This window comes from Carassius auratus, chromosome 41 (genome assembly GCF_003368295.1).
Source record: "Carassius auratus strain Wakin chromosome 41, ASM336829v1, whole genome shotgun sequence".
Lineage (NCBI taxonomy): Eukaryota > Metazoa > Chordata > Actinopteri > Cypriniformes > Cyprinidae > Carassius > Carassius auratus.
The window spans coordinates 14864054-14891609 of NC_039283.1; the positions used below are offsets into that span (position 1 = coordinate 14864054).

Genomic DNA, 27556 nt, shown 5'->3' on the forward strand with positions numbered 1-27556 from the left:
GCATTCGCCAAAGACAATCAACCCCGTTCTATTTTTGACCTGATACTGTGCGCCGAGAGCTTGGGTCTGACATCACTGAGCGAGGATATGTTTGCTTGTATTGTCTAAAATTTGAGCATGACTCATTTTGCTCTTTGCTGTTGTTTCTGACTTGTGGTCGCTGCCAGAGAGCTGCTCTCACAACCTCTGACCGGTTAAAAATGTGTTGTTCTGGGAAATCCATGATATGAAAGTTGAGGTTAATGGGGGCAAGGAAGTGCATATATAATAAGATTAAGTCATTTCGGTTACTGAAAGCAGGGTGGAGGATATTGCTTCACTTCTTTGTACTTATCATTGCTGAATCGCGGGAGGTTATCAGCCTAAATTTCAGCATCGTTGCAACATAACTGAAAGTACGCCATTTTTTTACTCACAAATCAGCACACACACTGCCTCACACAATCCTGTCATTCTAAATATAATCCTAACCCTGATTTGCACAAAGACAAGGAAAAGACTGAGCGGTCGTCTTTAAGAAGGCTCAGTGGAGCAACCTGTTTGTGGCCCCGTTCCGCGCCCTTAACTCCTCCACCGAGCAATTCAATTAATGCTCATCTGTCCAGTGAAAGCCCTGCACAGGCATGCATGGCATTATAAAGAAGTATGCGGTTAAACAACAGCCATCTGCGTGAGGAAGGCAGGCCTGTTGCTCACTCTGTGGGTCAGCTATTCTTAGAATGTTATTTTCAGCTTATAGCATTAGAGTGCTAAGATTAGCCACTGTGGCGCTCATCATCAGGGGCACATTAATGCATGGACTTCAAGGGGCTGAAGCCCAGGGGCCTACAATGGAAAGGGCACCCACTGGCTGCAGGGAAATTATATATATTTTAAATAATTATTTATATGGGAGTTTGCAGCAGTGACAACAGCGTTCTGTAAACAAACTCACACACTAATTTTCAGCGACGCCCTGGTTGTAGTAGCCTGTATAGTGAATGGCTCAGTTTAGGTTCCCCCAACACAGTTTGTATAGTTGGTATGTTCCACGTGTTCCATCGATATACTGTAAACAGAACGTACAATGCATTTGCTAGTAAATAACCGCAGCGCAGATTAACAGAAACACAACACTGCTGTGTGAAAGACCGGACAACATTCTGTAACGTCTTACTGTAAGAGTTCAGTAAACTTCATTAATCTGTGTTTCATAAATAGTGCTGCTCCGAAGTCTCAATTTTAAATCTGTGGATGGAAAAATTGGAATTGTCTTATTGCTTTAATGTGATCATTAAACTTTATACAGCTGTAATATTATTAAACGTGAGCACGTCAAAATAAAGACGTAGTTAGCAATCACCACCTAACCCACATTAAATGCCAACATGCCTTGTTGTTTTGATCTACTGATGATGAATAGTTCATATTTTGTGATTTATGGTGTTTAAATCATACCTGTAAACTTGTATTTTAGCCGGGAAGGTTTTGATGGCATTTCCTTTCTTATTACCTCAGAATAATGCCCCTAATAATGTAGTGTTTACTTTATGTAACGGCTATTTAATTCTGATGTTCCACAAGCGCCACCTTGTGGCAAAGAGTGAAACTGAAAGGATTTGCAGAACAGTGTTTTTGCATATTAACAAGACAAAAAACAAAATTTGACAAAAAAGAAAAGAAAAGAAAAAATATATATAATAAAAAAAAGAAAAAAAAGAAAAAGACAAAAAAAGGAGGTTTTCTGGGGTCTGAGGGCCTTTTGTAATGCTGTAAGCACAGGGGCCTTTTGCTATCTTAAGGTGACCCTGGCATTCATACCAGCTCCACAGATTCTTAATATAACTGTACAGTCGAATAGTTATTAGCAAAGAGTTTTGTCACAGTCAGGTGATATGTGGTTAGGATTTACATCTGTTATTGTTGACCATTGGTCTGCTTGGTAAAAATATCAGTTTCTTCTTTTTGTGTTTCAATTCTTTCGTTCTGCTGGATGCAAATAGAACTGCCACCACATTCTAAGTGTGGAGTATCTGAAGTAGTTTCCATAACATTGGCTGTGATCTTTTCACTCTGTGATCAAAAGACGAACTGCAATTAATGTGTTGTAACTGAGGCAAATAGGTCAAGTTAAGTGTTCCTTAAGAGTGCCGACTTAAGGATTTAATCTGTAACACTAAACAAGCTCAAGGAAACAGGTTCAAAGCAACACTTTGTGATTGAAAATATCTGATCAGAGTCGAGCCAGAAATCTATGGGAGCGATGTTGCTGTTGCAAGATGTTTATTGTAATGCTAATGTGCACTCGCTGTCAGTTTTAAACCACTGAAGCTCGTCTTCGAACAAATCGTATAATCATTCTGCCAATTTAGAATAAAGCAAATGTTGAAGGCTAAGAAGTATGCTGTTGAATGAACAAAATATTTTGAATGAACGGCTTGAAAGTCCTTTTCTATCAGCTACTGTTGGCTGTGAATTGTCTTGTAGTAATTTGTTCTGGTTTATTTGAAATGTCTGCATCAATGAAAGCATAATACAAAGTGTCTCAAGTGTCTAATCTAGTCTAATACACATGCAGCAATTTTATGCTGAGCGATCAAGCAGTCCCTTAATGTAGGTGATAATTATGGACAATTAAATGATTTGTGCAGTTTTTTTATATATATATATTTCTGATTAATAAAATAAATGACTTGTTCATGCATCATCTTCTTGTATCTGTAGCCTTTCACACTGTGGCCCCTGGCTATTATATTTAAATAAATAAGTTTAGAATTATGCTAATGACAGTGAAAAAAAAAATATTATATGATAATGCGGTCTATGGAGGACTACATTGTAGAAAATTGAACCTTTTGTAATGCTTATATCATGAATGTATTATTCAACATAATGAGTGGAATGACACTTTTGCTGATGTTTAATAATGTTCAGGGCTGTGATTATATTTGTCATTGGACGGGGGAAAAAATTACATTACATACATTATCAAGATTTAGATTATTGAAATAAATCATTTGTATAGGTTTACCAAATCACTTTTACAGAGTTTCAATATATATAATTTAAAATTTTTACATATATGTATTTTGTGTTCCACACAAACACATTATATATATTTTGTGGACATTTCCTTCCCCTGGTATTTAATAATGCATCCAAAAATAAACCCTAAAAACATATTTTTGCTGAAAGGGATGATCTGGATTCCCCCTGTCCTGTTTTTGCTGTAAGGAATAAGCTTCTACTTAAAAATACAGCAGCGTTTCCTGCTTTAGACAACGCCTGAAGCCCAGAATAACATCAGCCGTAATGAGCACTCAGTCACACAGCATACACAGCCAAAAAAGCATCACTCTGTTTTTGCTAAGAAACACACTGTATACCCTCCAAATATAAAAACCTGTTACTGACAACAGAGGGTAAAAAATAGAATTCACTTTAACTCTGCCGGAGGCTAATTTATAGGGCACCTGATTATTTTGCAGCTTGTTATCTGTTCTCTGTATGTAAATGATGTACCAGCCTCACTGTAGGGAAGGTTAACAGATGCAAAATTTGAAGCATACTAAAATGTTGGAATATTAATGCTCTTTTTTTTTCTTTTTTCTTTTTTTGTACACAACATTAAAAATGTCATAAACTCTATAATTTAATTTAGTTATTCAATTACACTGACTCTATCAAGCCTATTTGTACTGGATAAAAAAATAATAATTTCAAATCGTGTATGACATTTCTCCCAATACATTCTGTCATGTATGTATACACGGCTAATTAAGAGTCCAATTTAGTACCTTTTTCATTTAAAGGGGTCATGGGAACCAAGAAATCAAAATTCCATTTATCTTTTGACATATAAGTTTTCATTGTACTAAAAAACAAATGCTGTGTTGAATATATTGGATATGACAGTAATGCTGCACCACACATAAATAACTGTTTTTATTTAATGGTCTCTATTGCTTTGTCTGTTAATACAGATCGTTAGATATGTACTGATTATTTATGCATTTTAACCTAAATCCCAGCAGCGTCCATCTATGAAGGATGTAGTCTGTTGGGGGGCAAAACAGGACAGAAAAATAGCCTATCAGTTCTTAATTATGATGTTTTTTGATGGAACCATTCTGAGTGGGAGTGTGTGGGAGGTTTGCTTTTATGGCTGGATGCAGCACTACAAACCCAACGCTTTGATCATCTTTGTAATCAACAGTAATTAGAAACATCAGTCTAGGAGAAATGCATTGCTCAAGGGATTATGGGAAATGTAGTACAGCAGATGAGTCACCATATCTCTCTGGGGAAAAGAAACCGTTTGGACGCAGGGCAGGATGCTTGTCATCCCTTCCTGCTAAAAATAAAACAGGGTGCTTTCGGTCTTGGAACTTGTTTTTACTGATTCACTGCCACATCTGCGCCACCCTTCTCATCTCAAGTCATACCGTTCAGTTTTTGAACTTATAAGTAAAACCACAACTAAAGGCAGTTCATGAACGCTAAAGTGCTTGAAATGTTTAAGGTGGTGGGGGTGGGCAGTGGAATAGCTTACGTAAATTTGACAGGGTGCTCTTATTTTTGCCGAGTTAAAATTACCAGATGGCACCACATGTTTGACAGTCTTTCACACATTCCCTATATTAAGATTGTGCTCAGAAAAGCGGTTATATTTAGCCCAGTTACTGCTGTTTGCGATTCTTTTTTCAGCTCAACTGAAACAGCTCATACATCAACGGCTCTTCATGGCTTCATTACACATAATGTTCTTGCAAAGGCACGAGGCCAAAACATGAGGTGTGAGTATGTTTGGTCTCATAACATTGATTTAGCGCTGATGTCAGGTGATGCAAAAATGGCCCACGTCCCACTGTAGTCTCAACAAGTGCCTTATTAACATAATTAAAATAGAGTGGCGGGACTGACAAAAAACATGAACGTCATTACTGTTCTACAGCATTCAGCCTGTTGGTTCATTTGTAGTCAAAGATGTATTATGGAATCACAGTGGACTGAATCATTATAGGTCTTATCGAATGATGGAATCAGCTGACATTTGGTGCTGCCACTGGTTCTCACATGTTCTATGTACTTAATACGAATATGTGAATACTGTACTAAAACACAGACAATGTTTCCTTTGAGTGCACTGCAGTTGAATGAAACAGTCAGTGTGAACAGTGAATGCGATTAAAATTAAAAAGTAAAAATTTAATTTATGCATTTAGCAGACACTTTTATCCAAAGCGACTTACAGTGCATTCAGGCTATCAATTTTTACATATATCGTATCATATCATATCATATCATATCATATCATATCATATCATATCATATCATATCATATCATATGTTCCCAGGGAATCGAACCCAGTGCTCTACCATTTGAGCTACAGGAACACAAGTGAATCAAAACATTCAGAGCAATCGCTGATTCACGAACAAATGACTCTTCTGAATCATTTTTTCGTGGTGAATCAGAATCTTTTAAGGCAACCAGTGTAGCCTACAAACTGACCAACCACAATTTTTAGATGCCATTGTTTTTTTTTTTTACTCAACTTTCATAAAATAGAATGCACAGGACTGTGGGATATCATAGGCAGTGGAGGATATATCAATGCTGCATTCAAAAATTAATCAGATAAAGATATCTCAGCAGACAGGATGTGGCACGATCATTTAATTATGTTGCCTTCCTATCTGCGTATGCTGACTACATGCTATAATTCCTGAACAAATTACTCTAATGAGGTGGACCCTTCAGTGAATTTTCAAAGAAATTCAGTGCAACCTGTGTTGTCTGATTCCCGAACGAATGACTCATATGAGCCGATTCTTTATAGTGAATCAAATACAGACTGTAACTGGTTGTTCATATGACAGTGTATATTTAAAGATACACATTATGGTATGTGTAAAGATACACATTATGGTATGGGTATGGTGTTTTTTGGTAGTATTTAAAAAATGTAAAAATAAACATACAAGCAAATGAAACGTTTACCACATTTTTTTGTTTGTGTTTAGCACTGTTGCATGTTCAATGCATAATTAAAGCCAATTACTGGATTGTATTTATGCCGCCTCTAAAAAAGCAGCATAAGAAGTGTAAAAACACCTTTGCAAGAACTCATTTGAACTCATTAATTAATTTATCTCAGCATTTGGAATTGTCTTTTTCCCCAATTATGTTTTCTTAAAAGGTACTCAAGAGTTGTTAATGGAAGTGTTAAGGAACCAGAACTGTGAGGAGGAATCAAACCAGTTCCACTCTTTAGACCTTATCATTTACATAAGAAGAAGTCTTTTGACCTCTGGTGACGTCGACGCTTCTCTTCCCAACAATGTGTCTCAATGGTGTCACGCTGTCTGGGGCAAGGTTAAGTTGTGTTATCCAGAGTGCCATTTGGTCTAACCTGGTCATTCTTAATCTTGCATCCGCTTGCTACCAGTCGGGTTGGGAGGTGTGAGCGGGTTGACCTCAGGTTTCGTTGCAGAGAGCTTGACTGGATGGTCGGATCAAAGTGTATCTTTTTAATGACAGTAGTGGGGTGGGCAAGCAGACAAACATAAGATAAATGAGATTTCACCATGGCGAGCGCTCCAAGCCAGCAGGTGTTTCTGAGGCTATTTTAAATCTCCATTAGGGCAGCGGGCCCAATGCCTGTGACTCATTGTTGAAGCTCATTGGCCGACTTCTTGAATGCTGTAAGAACAAAGATTAATTGAATCAGAATAATTATTCACCCTCATCATTCCAGGATGCTTAGGGTCATCTGTTTGCTTCACTAGAGAGAGCTGCTCCTGTCTCTTCAAACTTGGCTCTTTTCCAAGAAGTGTCGTAACGACAACAAACCAAGGTGATTTTTTTGTTAAACACCCAGAAGTTGGCTTCAAATGCTAGCTTCGACCTCAACCGGAGCTGACAGGCATAGCCGACATGTATCAGTGTCGACAGAAAGAGGGAGCGCTTGTGTGTGTGTGTGTCTGTGTGTATGTTTCTGTCTTATATAAGGGATGATATAATATCCACGGGTGCTCTCAGGGAGGAGACACCACACGGCGCAGCTCAATATCTGCAGGAAGAGGAGTCAGTATGATGTCGCCAGCGTTGCCATGGCAGCCAGTTTGGGCGGTGGATTGGGTGCGTGTTTTGTCATAGTCTAAGATTGCACCACTTGCTTTTATGTTGCTATTTATAATCAGCGGTTGCGCATGCAGACATTTTTGATGATGGCGAAGAACATTATGTTCAACCAAACAAGCATTAATGAGTGAATTGCTGAGTGTGTCACAGTAAGTGCCTTGCCATGGCAACTCATTAGAGGAGTATTCTAGGCTTAAGAGACACTGGTTCATGGATAGAATTCATGGTTTAAAGGATTTGCTTGTGTGTGTGTGTGTGTGTGAGAGAGAGAGAGAGCATTGAACAGGTGGTAGTGTGTTATGCCAATAACAAGCTTTCTGTGGATTAAAGTTACGTAGCTAATGAGTATGGTCTCTTGCATCTAGTGTGTTTATTGAAATCCTATCTGTCTGTCTGTCTTTCTGTCTGTGTCCGTTTGTCCATCCATCCATCCATTGTTCTGCCTGTCATTTTATCTATTGTTCTTTTGCAAACGCAGCTATTTTTAAAAGATTGTTGGTTTTGTCCCCATAGTGAAACACAATGGGATCCAAAACAACATTCAAAATTCAAACTAACATCTTTGTTACATTTAGCTTGGACAAAAAATGAAATAAAAATAAAAATAATTATTTTCTTTTGTGCTCAACAGAAGAAAAAGCATGATGCAGTTTTGGAACAACAAAAACTTTTAATAGAGATTATATTACTGTACTTGCAACCATGTTCAAATCAATATTCTTAGTTATTGATTCTGTGCAGTTTATCAGCCATTAGCTTTATGAACTGAAGCAGTTATTAAAAACCGGCCAACTAATCCATCATGCTGACTAAGAGGAAAAACCATTTGACTTAATCATGTTTCCAGACTTGCTTACTCAGTTAAACGTAAAGTGACTTGAAATCCATTTTTTTTTTTTTTTTTTTACTTCTTCCCCTATTGTGTAACAACCACTGTGTGCTTTCCCTCAATGCGAAACTTAAATTCACTGGACCATAAGTATATCTTAACCAGCTGTTCTGTAAACTTCTTTGTCTTTCTTCTCCACACCCATAGATAATTCTGTATGTATACACTTTCAAAAAACCCCATCTCTTAATTGCTTTTTATTATAGTCTGCTATGATCAGCATCTCCTCTTATATGCTTTCCGAGGGACTCTCCTCCACGTTTGCTATTGATTGCTATCTTGTGGATATATATAGTTCTAAGGGCGTTGGGGATGCCCTTTGCTCTGTGTACCCAGTGTATTACTTGTAATGAGTCACAGCTTGAAGACTACAGCGGCAATTTTCCATAACGGTGAAGGTGTGATGATGGCTCTAAGGAGGGAGGATGGTGGGGGAATAAGAGGCAGGAACACAAACATCTGAAAAACAAACTGCGGCACTGCAGTTTTCATTCAGAGGGGTCAAAAAATAGAGTTGTTTACTGTATCTCTGCATACTGTATCAGTGCAGCTCGTATGGGGCTATACTTTTGATGGCTATGAGATACAGAAAGCTAGGGGGAGGGGATCAGCTGAGCACAGTATGAAAAAGGGAAATGAGGTCATTGTTTTTTTTTTTTTTTTTTATCAAGCAGGTTGGAAAATTTCAGCTTAGGCCTGCTCATACCAAACTCTAGGGATACCCATGAAGTTTTAAAATCACTTTAGCTCTAAGGGTCTACGATAATGAAAATTACACTGAGAAACAATATTGTTAGAGTCACTTTCATAGCAATTTTTTTTTTCTATTTTGATTTTCTATTTATTTATTTATTATAAAAAATAGTTTACACCTGATTTAAAACATTAAATCCAACTTGGCAATTATTTTCACAGAACATAGTTTAAGTGCAATACGCATAGGGGAAAATCTTTTTAAAAAAAACAAAATAAATAAAACTACAGTAGTTTAAAACATATATGCCAGATTCTTAGAAATGTACTCCTTTTTCATTTAGGTTTCATATGATTTGGAATTTTTTTGAATAATATTTTCAAGAACAGTTTAAATGTAATGTCATTTTAAAAGTGTCATGTGGTGTAACTTTCAAGTAAAAAAAAATATTTCATACTTGAATAAATGTGAATGAATAAACTGTCAAGGTTAACCTTTTTTTTGTTTTGTTTTTGAATTTACAAATAATTTGACTAATTATCCATTCATCAATGTCATTATGTTTTGTAGTGGTCAGGACATGTAATTTGTCAGGTCTTGATTTGTCATTGAAAATCCCAAATTTGATATGATCTGATATGACATAATATTTGTTTTATGTTTTTTTTTTATCTCCCCACCTGACTTTGTTGGTCACACCATGACACATTTAGGCTTTTCCAATATTTAGAATTTCAAGACCGGAGATATTAGTATGTATTCAAGACAAAATTAGTATGTATAACTGATAGCTCAAATATCTCTGAATGATTCATAATAATCAGAGACATTTGTACTAAATCCTCCTATTCTCACTTGCTTTTTTCTCAGTGGACATTAAGCCAGAGGTTCCACTGGCTCTTGATCCGGGCTCCCCACTGGACCTACGTACAGACGTTAGGATGCAGGTTTCGGCCTCAGATCCTACTGTGTGGGAAAGACAGCTTCAACAAGAGCTGCTCCTAATTCAGAAACAGCAGCAGCTTCAGAAACAGTTACTCATCACTGAGTTCCAGAAGCAGCACGAGAACCTGGTTCGCCAGCATCAGGCCCAGATACAAGAGCATTTGAAGGTACCAACCCTACTGACATAATGTGTGGACGCAGCACCACAAGTACAATACAACCATACAGTCCAGCTTGATAAATAAACGTAAATCTGCTTCTCAGCTGCAGCAGGAACTACTTGCTATGAAGCAACAACAAGAGCAGCTGGAGAAAGAGAGGAAACTAGAGCTCCAGAGTCAGGAGAGAGAACTGGAGAGACATCGCCGTGAACAACAAGTCCTGGTCCTCCGGAACAGAGAGAAGAGCAGAGAGAGTAAGAGCTCATCATCATGATCACCCACACAACACTCAAACATGAAACTGACCATACACTCACACACACACACAGTTTCTATATATATATATATATATATATATATATATATATATATATATATATATATATATATATATATATATATATATATATATATATATATATATATAAACATTTCAATATATACACAAACACACACACACAGTTTATATATATATATATATATATATATATATATATATATATATATATATATATATATATATATATATATATATATATATATATATGAAGAGATCAGATGCAAAAGCCTCTAAATGTCATCTGAAATTTTCATCTAAAATTAGGACTTTTATCAAGCTCCTATGCTTTGGTTGAGTCATTTTACTTTAATGGCAATGTGCATGTCCTTTTCCAGGCTATTAAAGTGAAATAACTGAACATAAATATAGGAGCCTGATGAAAATCCAAATTTTTGATGAAAATTTCAGATGGCACTTATAGAGGCTTTTGCATCTAAACTCTTGATTGATATATATATATATATATATATATATATATATATATATATATATATATATATATATATATATATATATATATATATATATATATATATATACATTTAAATACACACACACACACACTTACAGACATAATTTCTTATTTGTGTCTTTTGATTTTTAATGAGAAATAGGACTGAGTATGAATCTTGACAGGTTTCATACAATTTACTCACAAATAGATTAATTACAACTTAAATTTAGCAACTTTCACCTTAAAAATAGCCTTCAGGAGTGCTTCACTCCTGCTGTCCAGAAGAGGGAGATATTCCTTCATTTGTTTAAAGGTGCTTAAAAATGTTTAGCCAATGGTATTATAGAGGCATCTGAACTGGAACTTTTGAGAAGAGTGTGTGGGTGAATGTGTAGGAGAGATGCTATTGTTTGAGGCCGATCCTGCTGTGCTTGGGAATGGCAGTAATACAGTAATTTCTCTGACCTTGAGAAGAGGCCAAACATTCTTTCTGTTTACAGTGACTGTATCACGCGAACCACAGAATGTTAGACAAACCCTGTCAGGAATGTCTCAGATTTATTAATCTAAATATAATTTGAAGAAACCCCAGGATGCTCATGGCTTCCATGTGTGCATCTCCTGGTGTGACAGGTGCAGTGGCCAGCAATGAGGTCAAGCAGAAACTCCAAGAGTTTCTGTTGAGTAAATCCACCAAAGACGGTACATCTAATGGGGTCCCCCCAAAAGTCACACAGAGTTCCAAACTGTGGTACACGTAAGTAACCTTCACAAACCTCAAACCATTTTAATTTACTGTTTTCAATTTGCTGAACTTTATTTCAGACTTCTCATTTTAAATGGATGTCGCACACTGATAGCACAAACTTTAAATACTATTTGAAAATGTAATATGCTAATAGATAAATCTAAATATTATTCAGTATTTAAAAGTTTGGAGTCTGTAAAATTTGTAATGTTTTTCAAAGAAGACTTTTATGCTCACCAAGGCTGCATTTCTTTGAACAAACATACATTAAAATGATAAATAATATTATGAAATATTATTGCAATTACCTGTTTACCACGTGCATATATTTTAAAATATAATTTATTGAATTTTCAGTTGCTATTATTTCAGTCTTGAGTGTCACAATGTCTGTCAGCAATCTGGCAGTAGCACTTTTAGCTTAGCTTAGCATAGATCATTGAATCTGATTAGACCGTTAGCATCTCGCTTAGAAATGACAAAAGAGTTTCTATATTTTTCCTATTTAAAACTTTACTCTTCTGTAGTACTCTTTTTAAAAAGACTTACTAACTCCAATCTTTTGAATGGTAGTGTATTTAAATATAGTAAAATGTACATAAAATGTATAAAATAAATACACACAAGACTAGATTTCAGACCTTCCAAGGTAATGAAATTTAGGGGATTTTAGCTAATAATCAGTAATGTGATACCAAGGTGGATGGTATTAGAGCACAGAAGAGCTGTCAGCTGTATTTATGACTATCAGGTAAGTTCAGGAGTTCAGTTTGCATCTTCTTTCTGTTCAGGGCCTCCCATCACACCTCTCTGGAGCAAAGTTCACCTCCTTTGGGAGGAGCGTCCTCCTCCTGCAAGATCTCTCTGCCATCCCCACAAGACTCCCGGGACGACTTTCCTTTGAGGAAGACAGGTAGGATTCTAAAAGTTGGCCTCTTAAAATTGTCACTATTGTTTTGTAATATCACCATAAAGTGCATTACATTCAAGAAACACTACAGATTATATTTAATTTCAGTTTTTGATGATAAGCTAATGCCTTATGAAACATAGGAGGAGTGTTAGGATTTCTCAGAATCACAGGATCACTTGAGTGGCGTCGCATAAGCTCGCATTTGCATTATTTTTTTAGGGATTTCTTTTCCTCCAGGCATGCTATAGTGCCACAAATGTCCTAAAACTCTAAAGGTATATAATTTTCAGCTATATCAGAGGCTTTAATTATTTAGAAAATCCTTGACTTTTCACAGAAAACACCACAGGTTTGTTGACTCAGTGTTAGAGGGAGTCTTGTAGGAAATCAGTATTAATTTGAGTTATGACTCCCACTTGACTGGCCAGTCATGAGTCCTTGCAAAGGATGAACTGTTCATAACTGTGTTGTTAAGTCACGGAAATTACATTACATTCCTTCCCCTTTGTGCCCCTATGAATTATGACGGTAAACAATTATACCTGCTTAAATGCTCTACCATATGGGTTGGCATGTTGTGTATTTACATAATTTAGGGATCAGGCAAGTGAGGTTTAATTCTAAATTATGCGGACTGTGTCTGCCAAGTGTAAACTAATCTAAGGTAATTATGTAGGTTCTTCTGTTCAAATAAGCACTTTATTGACACATGAAAGAGATGTGTTTATTGTCTTAGCTTTTGAACAGTAACCTCCAATTTTCATCATCAATTTCTGCTTCGCTCCACTGAAAACAAGCAAATATCCTGAGAACTGAAAGGAGCGGAAGGGGATCCAAACTGCCTGCTGAGAAAGCAATGGCAGTCCTATGGAAAAAAATAAAGAGAGAGAGAGAGAGAGAGAGAGAGAGGGAGAGAGGCCTTGAGCTGTTGCTGTTATGATAACTTACAAATATCACATAGTCCCTATCACACCATCATGTGGTTTTGGTCATGTTTTCATGTCGTGTGCTGCCCTGTTTAATGCCAAGGACTTTTATATTGAAGTGTATTTTCTGTTCTCTTTGTTCCTGTGTTCACTTCTTGCATTTAGTTCTTGTTCTTTTGCCTGACTTGTTACCCTTGTTAGTTGTCATAATGATTCATTAACTCCTATTTATATACTTTTTAACTTCAAACGCTCGTCTTGTCCAGCTCTGCGTGAACTCTGAGCATTCCGGTTCATGACAGTTAGGGTATGTCGAAAAACTCCCATCTCATTTTCAAAGAGAGCTTACTGAATTGACAAACTTTCGGATATAAACCATTCAGTAGAAATGATCAGTTTAAGTTTAGTATGTGAAAGTGTTTGGAACTACCCATCCTTTATGTGTGATCATCTTATCCATTGCCTAAACCTAATAAAACCTATTTCCTTCTAGTTGGATTCCAAACTCTATATACACCCATGCAAGGTCCCCTCCCCCTCTTCCTGCCCGTCTCACTTAGAATCCCCTCAAAGTACGAACGCAACAGGAGCCACACAAAGATGGTCGCTCAAGAGGTTAGGTTAGCGCTGTGGAGAGAATGAACCAAAATAAGACAAGTTTAGTGAGTGCTACAGGAACTAACACTTTTTTAATTTAAGAAGTAATTCTTCATTTCCCCTTGGGTCCTTAGCGCTGTGTCATATGCAAAACTCAACGTGGCTTTGGTTTGATCACACTGTTCTCAGTTGAACTTGTAAAGACAAGCCGTCCATTTATCTCCAAAGCATCACATGATCATTACTCACCACGTATCTTCTGTGTGCTGCGATCTGGACCGGAAAAGATCTGTGTGGTGGCACGTCGCACTGTTGCTGGCAGGAATAGTCCAGCTTATTGAAGAGAAGAAAAACCTTCTTAGTCTTGACCCAGATATCAAACATGTGGAGCAGGTGCAGCTGAGATGAGACAGATTTTAGTTTGTGTGTTTTGAAAGGTGGATATTTTGGGCCTTCAGACCAGGCTTGCTTTATTACATCAAGCCATTATTCCCCACCGGAGATGGAGGGATGTGGGAAGAGGGAAAAAAAGAAAAAAGAAAAATGAACCGAGATGCAATTATGAAGTAATATGGTTACGCATGTTGCATAATATAGTCCTGGTCTCCTGGGTAAACAGGTGTTTGTATTTTTACTAATGAGAGAAAAAGGTATCAGAGAGGCTGCAGGCGGGATCAGGTGTGTGCAAATAAATGTTGCCTTTAGAAAGTTTGACTAAGCCATTCTTCAAATGAAATGCAAAATATGCACAAAAACTAGAGAAGCACTGAAATTGAAATGCCTCACTGATAAATGAACAATATTGTATGTGTGTGTGTATATATATATATATATATATATATATATATATATATGCATGCTCTCAAAGAGTAATTTTTTTCGCCCACATGTCAGAAAAAGTTCTTACCAGTCATGAGACTGTATTTTGTGTATCTTTTCTAAATTGAAATATAAAGTAAATATTTGGCCTTATGACAGGTATTTAAAGTTAAATATAATATATATAATAAAAAACATATATACTGTACATCCATGCATTAATTAAGTTACCATAGCTAACAACCAGCAACTGTGTTTTCTTGATTTAGCCATTTTTACTTATGAGAGTAAACTTATTTCTTATGAGATATGATGTTTTTTGGTCATTTCTCGGACTCATACTAAGCCACACGACTCTGAAGGGAACTTTGTTTTTGGGTTGAGACAACACAATAAACAGACCTCAGCAGTATGTGCCTTCCAGCGCTGCTTTCAAATGTAATAATATGATTGATTTATGGGCCTGTTAAGTCTTTGCCTCATACATATTCCTGTTTGACTTGGCTTCTGGTTCCAGGCCGTATGTCAGTGCGAGGAAAAATCAAGCAGGTGTCAGGCCTGTCGTGCTGTCAGAGTGACGGCTGCAGTTTTTTCCCATAGTTGTGGCGTAGAGTGATGTGTTCTCCCATGGGATCACGATCACAGCCTCCTACTAAACCCACCAACAATCACTCTTCCACCTCCACAGCAATAGGGTAGCATTCCCGTGGTGACAGGCTGTAGCGCTGGATAAAAATAGCAGGCAATCAGGACAGTGTGGGGTGCAAGGCTGTTTGGAGAGGGCTCCCTGCAGCTCGCTCTCAGCCCACTCCACTAGCGGGATTTACATCCCATTAGTGCACTGTTAGATGGGAGCAGACAGTCCTGATTTTGCTTCTGAAGATCCCTGAAATAGCAGCCCAGTCTGGGGCCCAGTTCTCTCCCTCTCGTTCTCTCCTCTAGGACTATTACTTTCAGCTGTGTCTTCCCTTGACTCGCACTTCTCATACCAAGTCATCCTATATGGTCATATCCATTTGGTCAAATCTCGTTTTAGTATGACAACATCTGTCTCTCTCCCTCATCCGGCTGCTCCCTTCAAGGGTCTTAGCATTGCAACAATACTCTTCTAAAATAAGCAAAATCTCTAACTGTTAAAAAAAAAGAAGAAGAAAAAAACAAATTCTAATCACATACTTGTCAGCATTTAAAAGGCAGTATTTTGAAAAATGTATTGTTATTTAATAACAATAAATGATATATATATATATATATATATATATATATATATATATTAAATGGTAAATTAATAAGTTATTTATTATTTATTAAATATTGTTTATCATAAAATAATTATAAATCATAATATAATATATGCATTTCATTTTCTATCAATGTTATTTTTTCTTATAAATTATTTATTATATATTTGATCATTTTTTTACATGTATCTAAAATATTTTTGTAAATATTCATATAGTATTATGTGCATTGCCCCCCAAAAGTGTAACTGCATAAAATCACAATTGGTTTTGTTGATTATGATATAAATATATGTATAGGTACGTGTGTGTCTGTGTGTGTGTCACATGCATCTTCTCTTGCTAAACAAGTTTTGTATTGTTGTTGGTTTGCCAATGTTATGTCCATTTTAGCTTGTAAAGCAAAACCAGTAGAGAACCACTGATCTAGATTATAAGTTGCTCACACTGGATGGTAGTGTTACCATTGCACCATGGGGAACTGAGGGGAAAATAAAAATGGCACTCATAATAATGAGACCAAATTTCTGTATATTTGGCTGCTAGTTGTAATGTGGGTGTTTCCCAAAGGGAGGCACTGTATGTGGGTGGCTGGCTTACTCACGCTCTTCCCATCACAGAGTTGTTTAGAAACAGATGACTACACATCATATAAACAGACACTTCTCCATAATTCAACAAAACTTAAATGATGACAAAATACTCCATAGGGTGTCATTTGATATAATCATGTAAATTTCACTTCACTTGCTGTCTTTTTTTGCACATTTTGCATGAATATATTTTTGCATAGACCGGGTGTGACATGCTACATTGACTCACCAAAACATCTGTTAACATCAAATTTGTCTGTTAATTTATGAACTATTATACTAACTATGAAAAAACCCTCTACAAATAAACACTGCTGAACTCTTGAGCGCATGTAAAATTTATAGTTGACCTCATTAAAGATCTGTAGATTGAATGAATTAGAGTGGCTATAACTATTATTCTAGTATCATTACGTTTTTCATATTAATAATATCTGGAATATTAATGTGATAAATAATAATTTATTTCGATGAATTATATATCGTTTAAAAATAAATAATAGTAAAAACAGTGGTGTTGTCAAATACATTTATTAAAAATAAATATATCAAAATGTGAAAATGAAATATTATAATGAAATCATTCATTCTGATTGGTGCTCAAGACACTTTTTTATTTTTTTTTAATGGGAGATTACGTTTTTTCAGTTTTCTTTGATGAGCACAAGAACAACAGTAAGTTGAAATTGAAATCATGTGTAAAATTATAAATTAAATGACTTTTGTTTTTTTTATCAGTTGAACGTCTTTGCTGAATAAAATAATAATTTCTTTAATAAAGAAATCTTTCTGACCCTAAATGTTAATTTATATACAAAGTATTTTTATAATATAATATAATATAATATAATATAATATAATATAATATAATATAATATAATATAATATAATATAATATATGTTTTTTTTATCAGTTTAACAACTTTGCTTAATAAAAGTATATTTTCTTTGATAAAGAAATCTTTCTGACCCTAAATGTTAATTTATATACAAAGTATTTTTTTAAATATAATATAATATAATATAATATAATATAATATAATATAATATAATATAATATAATATAATATAATATAATATAATATAATATAATATAATATAATATAATATAATATAATCAAAAAAGGTATTCTTTCTTATTTTTCTGAACATAATTTTTTCACAGTGTATGGTCAGCCTGACTCTTGCAAATCTTTTTTTTTTTTTCACCTTGCTCAGGCTGATTTCCTCCAGATGATGAGGAAACTATGATCTTTGAAAACAATCTGTAAATGCCCACAGATCTAATCACAGTCCTCTAACATCACAGAACAGGAATGCTACTACACAAGGATGTGGATTCCCCTCTCCTACTTTCTGACACGCATAGCTACAAATGCATCAAAACATTTCCATAACAACACTTGGCTGAAAAAAGATTAGACTAAACAGTTCGGGTCCTGGATATGTGATTAACATGCGTTATTAATGTTTTCCCTCCAGTCTCAGAGCCCAATCTGAAGGTGCGGTCCAGGTTAAAGCAGAAGGTTGCAGAGAGGAGGAGCAGCCCGCTTCTCAGGAGGAAGGAGGGGAGCATCATGACACCCTTCAAAAAGAGAGCCCTGGAGCTTCTGGGTAGGAGTGCCATCCCATAATGCATCTAAATATTTGACGACGCGCCTGGGGCATAAACAAAAAGACCTTCTACCAGTTGACTGTTCGCTGTCGGTTTCTCTCCAGTAACCACAGCAGCCGTCCACTGTGTGTGCAGCTCAGTGTGCTGATGCTGTTATGTAACAGCTGCTCTGGCAGGTGTCATCCAGAGGACCATCCAATGTGGTTTTGAGCCTTGGCCTGTCGAATGATTTTTTCCATGGTGTTTCAGTCACTTGTGTATTTCTAATGTATCAGTGGCAGCAGTTGGTGGTTGGCTTTGGAAGCACGGTGGCAAGATTGTCAGCCAGTAAATCCAGTAAATGTAAATATGCCAAATGCGACATAATCCTATTGCTGCCAGCCAGATACCAGTCAATATCGCTTAAAATATATAGATAGATTAAAAAAATTGCAATATATATTTTTTTGTGGGACAGGCTGGAACAACGGTCCTGTTACCATAATGAAGAAACAAGGTTCATTAAAAATCTGAAATATTCAAATAGCAGTGTTGCACAATGACAAAGATATGTATTGAAAGTGCAGGTAAATATGCCTGTAAATTACAGTTGACTTTAAATTAGATCTGTGCAGTTTATAAATGATATTATGGATGTTGTCTATTCTTACACTCATGTCTGTCTAAATGAATCTTCCCCAGAATCCACAGCCAGCAGCAGCGCACCAGGATCAGGGCCCAGTTCACCCAACGGGGCCTACAGTGCCTTGGGGGCTGAAAACGGACCCTCCTCACTACCAGTCACCACACGTACGGAGGTACTTACATTAAACTTGTTTTATTACAGGTACGAGAGTCTATTAACAGTTAAGCTATCTCACAGCAGTTTCATGAAAGATTAAAACCTGTACGACTAAAAGAGAAGTTGACAGCCACCTGGCTGCACCCATAAATTTCCTCGACACATGCCCAGCCTGTCCTCGTGCAGCTATGAAAACACAACTGTGTCTCTACAGCCTGTGACCTGCTTTGTCCGTCTCGCTCCAATGAAAACGGCTCCCAGCACGGACAATAACGAGTCAGTTCACTTCCTCCCACAAAACTCCTGCTCTGAACCGCTAACCTTTACTGGCATAACTATGTGGTTTTCTTTGCCTGCGGCTCTCGTAAAGCTCAGGACAAGAAAGAGAAGATCAGATATATCTCAAAATTAAGTTACGTTCAGTGTTTACCTATGCATATTCTCACTAGTAACCTTCAAAATAGAGTGCAGGTTCCAGATTAAGCTCAATCAACATATATATTGTATATTAATCACCACTAAATTAATTCGAACTCCCCTATTCTTTTAAAAAAGTGCTGGTTTAGAGTGAGGAATTAAGAATGGAAGTGAAGGGGGGCAATTTATAAATATTAAAATAATCAGTTTCAAAATTATAGGCACAAAACTAACTAACTAACTAACTAACTAATAAATATGCATATAGATTTCATAATCATGTGGATATGTAATCACAAAATTTTGTGCCAATATAAACAAGTTGTTCCTTTAGGAATGTGTAGGACTTCTCCCCTTTGCCCAAGTTCATTAGCTCCCTCTGAGTCACTTCCTGGGTGCCTCATGGCTTGGGTGCCCTGTGGACTTTGCTCACAAAGAGGTGCATTCTGGGCAAATGTGGCACGTCTCTGTGAAGCCTCAGCTTAGCAGCTGTGTTATTCTTCAACACCACTGTTTACACTCCCATGAACCTCTAATGCAATAGCCGACAAGGAATGCTTATTGCGCTTGCGATCCAGGGTCGAGGTGGTGGGTGGTGGAGCTTAATTGATCCACCAGCCGCTGGTAGCCGAAGACACGTTAACAACACAAACACGCCCGATCGCTGTTGTGTTGACATAAGCTTGACATCTCATGGATCGTAGCAATGCTACCCGCAGACACCGCGCCAGTTTCGAAAGCTAGCCGTGTTTGTGATCCGTTACATTGGGGATCTTCTTTCAGTGGGAACTGGTCCCCTGGGATAAATAAGGCTGGATATCCACATACAGGTCAGTGAATAGGCAGGAGGGATTGGAGGGAAAACAGTACAGCCCCTCTGCCGCATGCTGATGGGCCACACCACTGGGTGGAGGAAGTACAGTCGAAAACTGATCAGTAGTACTGCAGTGAGACTGTTTTTCTCTGATACAGTTCAGCTTGAGAAATTATAGCAAATGGAATGCGATTCTGCATTTGTGGGCTTCTCTGTGACCTTGGTTTTTACGGCCATCGGTTAAGCTTCTACAGCTCTGCTGTGGCAGGAACAAAACAGTCATTCGTTTTAGTACATTAAAGTTTATTGTTCTGTTGCTGTTGGTCTTTCCAATGGTCCATAGTGGGATTTCAAAATATCTGTCTTTCTCTCTCCCTCCTTCCTTCCCTCCATCCCTCCATCCCTCTCTCTCTCTTTCCATCACAGCGGTGGCCATCACATCCGAGGTTATTAGGGCCTGAAAGCTCAGTGTCTATGTTAAATCTCTATACGTCTCCATCGCTGCCCAATATCACCCTGGGTCTCTCGGCTGCCTCTTCTCCCATCAGTGTAAGTCAACCAAAGACATGCATCATCTTTCATAACTTAAAGACAGCTCACAGAAAGTCTGTTTTTTTGGCATGAACAACATGACACAAAACTTCCCTATGAACTCGGTAACACTCGATCAGACTGTAATGAGTACGGCTGTAGGGAGCGAGTGTGTGTGTGTGTGTCAATTTATTCAGACATAAATGCTTTTCAAAAGAGATTTAACACTTATGTGCAAAACTACGCTATATAATATTTTAGTAAAAATTAAAATAATATAAATAACATTTAAATATTGCAGATTTTATTTTTGTGTAAATATCATATGTCTCTACATCAATTAATATTAATAATATTTATACAATATTGTATATATATATATATATTATATTTACAAAACTGTTAGTTCACTGTCAATTAATGATAATGTGTGATATTAATTTACCAATCTGGAATGATTAAAAAGTTTTGATGTTTTTGTAAACAACATTAATGTATTATGTAAATATTTATATATTTATTTAATTTTAATTAAACATTTTTTTTGCTTAAAATTAAATATGATATATAGAATTCCATATTGTATTAAGTGCGAATAGTTTTAGTGCAATATATAGTGTGAATTTGTGTATACTTTAATATTATTTTGTCCCTCTTAATGCAAGTTGTCACTCGACTATAAGGTGAAATCAGAATATTATTAGAAAAAACTTGCGTTTAATCTATGTTTCTTTGAAACTCCAATTTAGAGTCACCAAAAGTGATTGAATTCCATTGAATTGAATGTGGATGTTTACACTGATAAACGAGGAGAAATGTAGTTTATGGTCTCGGCTCAGCTGCACATTGCTTTGACTGTTGAAAGACTCGCCATCACTGGCTGACTGGATGATATGTGTAGCCTCAGGGTGCTGGCCTTTGACCTTGGGGGATTTTATAGGCCTTAGATAAATATTGTGCTTAAGTGTCTGGTGTCGGCTCTACTCCAGCCCTCCCCAGTCACCTCATCCATTACTGCTGTTTAAAGTCCAGCCAAACCAGAATAATCAAGTGTAGCTCCAAATAATATTTAATCTTGAGTTAATTTGCAGTTTATATAGTTAATCGCTCCCTACCTAGAAGATTAAATACATATGAATACATTTGCATACATATACTGTATTTGGCTATAAGAGACATCTAAGACCATTGCACATATCCCCTTGTTTCTCAGAGCACTGAGGTTTGAATCAATACAATTCAATACATTTGAGAGTAAACCAGTTGGAATAAATAAACCATATCCTCTCTATCGCCTGTCAGGCTGCTATAGGACTCCAGGAGAAGCATTTTGAGGGGGGTGGCGTATCAGCGGTCATTCAGGGTTTGACCACCCAACTTCTGCGTCCAGTGCCCCTGTCTGTTGCTATGGAGACCAAAGTGAGCAGCAGCCACCAAGCTCTCCTGCAGCACCTCCTCCAGAAAGAGCAGCTCCGCCACAAAAAGATCCTCTCTACTGGTGAGAACATCAGAACCTGCAATATAGAAGATTATTACAGAATACTTCAGAAGATTCAATAGAGGTGGTTTCAATTCAATAGGATTCAATTTAGGGTGAACAGTTCCGTTTAATGAAATGAGAGGGTGAAACTTTTAACTTGTTAGATTTGTGTGTTCACCAGATCCATACATTTTGTTACATAGGTCAAAGTCCTGTGCATCCTCCTTCTCCGCTGGCCGTGATGGAAAGCTCTCCGAGTAGCACCCGACCCAAACTGCCTCGTCACCGGCCCTTAAACCGAACCCAATCGGCTCCGCTGCCCCAGAGCACACTAGCTCAACTTGTGATTCAGCAGCAACACCAGAACTTTCTGGAGAAGCAGAAACAGTACCAGCAACAGGTCCACATCAACAAGGTACAATCATTAAACCAACCTGTCAGTGCAACAATCATTTTACTGCTATTGTGGGAAGATGAGGATGAAGCTGAATGACTGCGTTGTTATCCTAAAGCACAAACACTTTCCTTCAAATACCATTCAGTTCACATGGGAGCTAAAGTTGGACAGCCCATCTCCGTTATGTTAGGGAAAACCCTGTTCTGGGTTCAGAAGCAGCACTTGAATTAGCAAAGCTTAAGTCATCAGTTGCATGCTAACGCCACAAAATTGCACAGGGACAAGTTCAAATAGGGACCAATGAGGATAGAATGCATACTTTTGTTCCCCTGTGGAAATATTTGTGTTTCTGTGCACTGGCAGCCGTGACCTGGCCATCCGTTTAAGTGCAATTATTCTGCAGCACATGCAAGGTTAGCAACACGGGAGGCTGGCGCTGTGAAAGACTCCATTGTTAGCGGGAGCTTGCAGATTGATCTGCCTTGTTATTGCTGAGGATGCTGTGGGAAATTCAAGGTTACAAGTGCAATTTTCAGACATGAAGATCAAAAGTGTCCAGAGAGCACTTGTTTTAGCTATTTATTGTTATTGCCTTAGTCACTAGGGTCATGTAGTTCGATTTTTGCTAACTGATTTGTTTTTTTATGTTCAAATCAATTGAATTGTAGCAACTCATGTTTAAATCCAAAAAATGGTATTACATGCAGAATGCATAAGACGCTGTTTAAAACAGGTTCTTAGGAATATAGTCTTTGTGTTCATATTGGTGCCATATGAATTTGGAAACATGCAAGTCTCAATTTACTTATTCTTAAAAATGTCATGTGGTTAAACCATCAAAAAAGAAAAATATTTTACCTACACATTGAATACATGCGAGTGTATGCAAATAATTATTTTCATTTTATGGAAAGTAAATTCATGAATTATTAATTCGCACACATCTTAAGATTTTTCATATTACATGACATTTGACAATCTGAACTAATGGTAAGTCTGATATTTTTAGGATGGTTTTACCTTCAGACAGTTATGAGATGTAATTTCATATTGTATTTTTTGTTTCTTCATGTTGGTTGCATTATATTTCTCTGATTTGGCGTTTCGCTGAATTTTCATTCTTTAAGAAAAAGTAATTACAGACTATTTAAGCATTCATTTTCAAGAATTTAATTATTTTAATTAAGCTCTTTTTTCTTCATTATGACATTGGACAGTTGTATCACTCTGACAGGTCTACCTTTACACCCCACCAAAAATATCCAAATTAATTTTAATTCAGAAATTCAATCATGCCGAAATCACTGAAGAGATGTATTCAAATCTCATATATGTAATTAACAACTCACAAGCAACTCCTAATTATTAACAAGTAAATAATCTATTTTTGGACAGTCTGTAACCCTAAACTGTTAGGAGCAATAAATGATTTCTGAGAGAAATTAGGTCATGAATGTTGAGAAATCAGGGATTAGCTTTCTGAATGTTTTACCTGCGCTAAATAGGGCACCTGTGTAATTCTACATCCGCTTACAGGCTTTAGTGGGAGATATAAAGGATATATTTATATGAGGCTCACTGTTTGGCTGTTATTCCATCTTGTGAATGAGTTTGTGTTGCCTGAATTGGCATAAGGACAATAAATGGCTCATTGAGTGAAACAATTATCTGACAGAACATCCGATAATAAATCATGTTTCCTTCTCCCACAGATGATTTCGAAATCAATTGAGCAGCTTCGTCAGCCGAGCGCCCACCTGCAGGAGTCAGAGGAGGAAGAGGGAGAGGATTTTTACGACAAGGCCATGCAGCAGGACAGATCGCCCTCTGGTGGCGTCATCCGGAAGCACAGTCCCGATAGCAACATCTATGCTTCACCCACAGTCATCAGGGTGAAAGAGGAGCCCAATGCCAGTGATGATGAGACAATGGCCACTCAGAGCCTGGCCGACAAGCAGAGCTCCTACATTCACCAGGTTAAAGGGAGGGTGGTGATACAGGCCATGATATGAAACGACAGATGCGTCTTCACACTCGCACGCGAAGGCACAGGCTAACATACACGCGACATGCTTACACGACACAGAGCCATTGCTTTGGGAGCTTCAGAACTGATCTCATTCGTGAACTTGTGAAGTGATCTCTGTACTGTGCGTTGTATGTTTTGTACATAATTGAATAAGATGAGAATTTCGCTAACTTGGTCTTTTAAATGCTAAGAAGCCATTTTTGATTGTTTGTTGAAATGATAATTTAAGAAATCCTTTCTACTTTCTACCCACCCTTTGGAAAACTCGAAGCTCTTGTAGGATATTTATGTGATTTATTTTTTCCCATGGCACTATGGTTTTCTTAGAGATCTTTCTTTGCTTTTTATGAATGTTATTATAAAGATGTGTCACAGTTTGTATATACATATATAAAAACTGCATCATTTGCTGGGAGACTCCCAAATTGTATGGAAACAAGTCAGTAACCATGAAAATTCACACAACAACAGAATAAAATGGTTATTCTAGGTTCAACACAGGTTAAACTCAGTCGACAGCATTTGTAGGGTAATGCCGATTACCAAAAATAATAAATAAATAAATAAATAAATAAATAAAATGATACATATTTAATATTTTTAAATTAAAATTTTAATTAAATGAAATATATATATATATATATATATATATATATATATATATATATATATATATATATTTTTTTTTTTTTTTTTTTTTTTATTTTTTTTTTTTTATACAAATGTTAGTTAATTTTTCTATTGAAATTTGTCTATTATTTGAGCTATAAAGTTCTTGGGTTTTAGACATTCTGTTGGCAAAGAAGTTGTAAAACTCAATATATAACTTAGCATTGAAAATGTTATTAAGAAAATTTTCATACTTCTATCATGTTAACATGACACAAAGCATAGTGTTTACGTACTATTGAAATGGTATGTTAACAAATCGGCCTTAGTTATTTTTTTGCATTGGTGCAGTAATCGATATTGTGCTAAGTGCTGTCGATTAAACTTAACTTCTATTGAATCCTGGAATATTCCTTTGACAGTTCGAACAAGCTCTAGAATGACATTCTGTGTTCCCTGTTCTCCCGTGGCCCAAATCGAAGGCTGTCCTGGATTGTGAGCTCTGCGCCTTGCTGAATTCTGAGCGTTGTAGAGGAAATGCCTGGTGGAAGCCAGGAATCGGAATGATTCATGAGCGCAGGAATGCTGGGAGAGGACAACTCCACGCTGAAGTCAGAGCGCCCAGAAGTGAGCTCTGATTTACTGTTGAGGTAAATTACAAAGTGAGTGAGGAGACGGCGGGGGGAGCCCCCTTTTAAAACCAATCATTTCCTCTGTATTCCCACGTGATGTGTTTACCCCGACATGCAGGCTTGATGTTACTTCGGTAGAAAAAAAAAGGTAATCGTTCTGTTCTCTCCTGAGGCAGTTTTGCCATTCGTTGTTCGTCTTCATGAAGTACTCGGTTCAACTTGCTTGATAGTTTCAAGAAATGTACTATCGTCATTCTTTGTCGGCGAGCCATCTTTACTGTGTTTTTCTTTTTTGTTATATTTCAAGCATTTGGTGTAAAACTGTTCAGTTTTGTGACTGAGATCCTCTGAAAACCATGAAAAAATAAAACAACTCGAAGAGGAAAACATTGTCGTGAGCCATCACACTGTCTAGAAATAGCCTGTGAGTCAACCTGAGCTGGCCTGTTTCGTTCCTGTTGTCTGTTCCACTGTTCTGGATGTTAATAAGAACTGTCCGCTACCGATAGAGTGTCTCATTTAGTACACGTTTCCTTCTGTCACAGATCACCTTTTTTAAATAAAGCTCTTTTCCATCCTGTACTTCTCTGGACAGTCTTTTCACTGGGTATGTTTAATGAGTGAATTTCCTAAATAAACAGAATTGGAGTATGTAATGCAGTTGCTCTCTGACCAACTTTCCCACACTTAGCCAGAGTCCGGCTTCTGATTCCGAGGGCGATACAGAGGTTTCAGTCTCTGACTTTGAAGGCTTTCGGAACGGGGCTTTGAAGTGAACATGAGAGGTTCCCTAAGTCTGCATTAAAGCTGTTAAGATAAAGTGAACTTCAAGACGGTGATATACAACCTGGGTTAAAGCGACCAGGCCAAGTTTAACCAATTATGCAGGGTAGGCTTAGCCAGAGCTCGGACGATTCTCTGAACCAGCAATCCAAACGCAGTGTGCCACCAGTAATAGTCGATGTATTGGTGTATTTCAGTTTGGACAACTCGTATCTCAAGTGTTTTATTCGGTATTTCGAATCAGGAGAGGTGGACTGATATCAAATATCACAATAAGGGGTAAATCTTTTCAACACTTGAGCTGCAGGTCTTATTATCTTGAATGTTCAGTATTAATGACCGATTGCCCATTTTATGTGAGATGTTCTAAAGGTTTATTTGGAAAAATAAATAAATCTGTTTATTCAGTTTATTTTTTTTAGATATATAAAATGTTGCTTTCTTCCAAAACTTTGGATTTTTTTTACTGTTATTAATTTGTCTTTGCATATTTATCTACCATTCACTTTAACACTTTAAAAAAAAAATCAATGTAAACTTTTTTTGTTAAATTAGGATTTATATATTAATTTATTTAGCTGTTTAGTAAGCGTCAACATAGTTTAGCTTGCAGGTATGAATGCATCATCTAACCAAATAAATATAGCAAAGATTTACACTAATGAGATATGAAATACTTTTTTGGCACATTTTACAGTGTGATGAATAGGAAAAAGTAAAGTCTAGTATTCTTAGTATCTGACAGTCCACAGTCCATAAAAGGTTTTTTTTCTTTTCTTTTTTTTCTTTAGTGGATTGGTGTGAATGTACTGATGCCAGTAAGATGGTGGAATTAGATGTGTGTTTTTTTTATTTAATTTAGTCCTTTTCATTTGCCACAACCAAACTCAAGGTGTGATACAAAACTGCCGAGACTGTCCTGGCAGCCAGTAAAGGAAACATTTCTTTTCAAGAAAGAGTAATAAAACGCCCACCCGGGATCCAAATATATATCAAATAAAAAGGAGTGTGAACTGTAAAGG

General features: G+C 36.8%; 1 protein-coding gene across 5 annotated transcripts in view; it reads left to right on the forward strand.

The window, feature by feature from the left end:
• The window catches only part of LOC113060185 (histone deacetylase 9-B-like), a 46812-nt gene extending 21717 nt beyond the window's left edge, over window positions 1-25095 (forward strand). For 3 of the 5 annotated variants that reach the window (XM_026229074.1, XM_026229076.1, XM_026229078.1), the window contains 10 exons: window positions 9580-9821; window positions 9919-10069; window positions 11234-11366; window positions 12149-12270; window positions 17929-18060; window positions 18743-18858; window positions 20500-20622; window positions 21907-22102; window positions 22288-22499; window positions 24194-25095. In XM_026229074.1, the coding sequence (XP_026084859.1) occupies window positions 9580-9821; window positions 9919-10069; window positions 11234-11366; window positions 12149-12270; window positions 17929-18060; window positions 18743-18858; window positions 20500-20622; window positions 21907-22102; window positions 22288-22499; window positions 24194-24493 (1727 nt within the window). In that variant the 3' untranslated portion in view covers window positions 24494-25095. The remainder of the gene's footprint in view (window positions 1-9579; window positions 9822-9918; window positions 10070-11233; window positions 11367-12148; window positions 12271-17928; window positions 18061-18742; window positions 18859-20499; window positions 20623-21906; window positions 22103-22287; window positions 22500-24193) is intronic. The other 2 variants (XM_026229075.1, XM_026229077.1) reach the window with 1 other exon arrangement.
• The last annotated feature ends 2461 nt before the right edge of the window (window positions 25096-27556 follow it).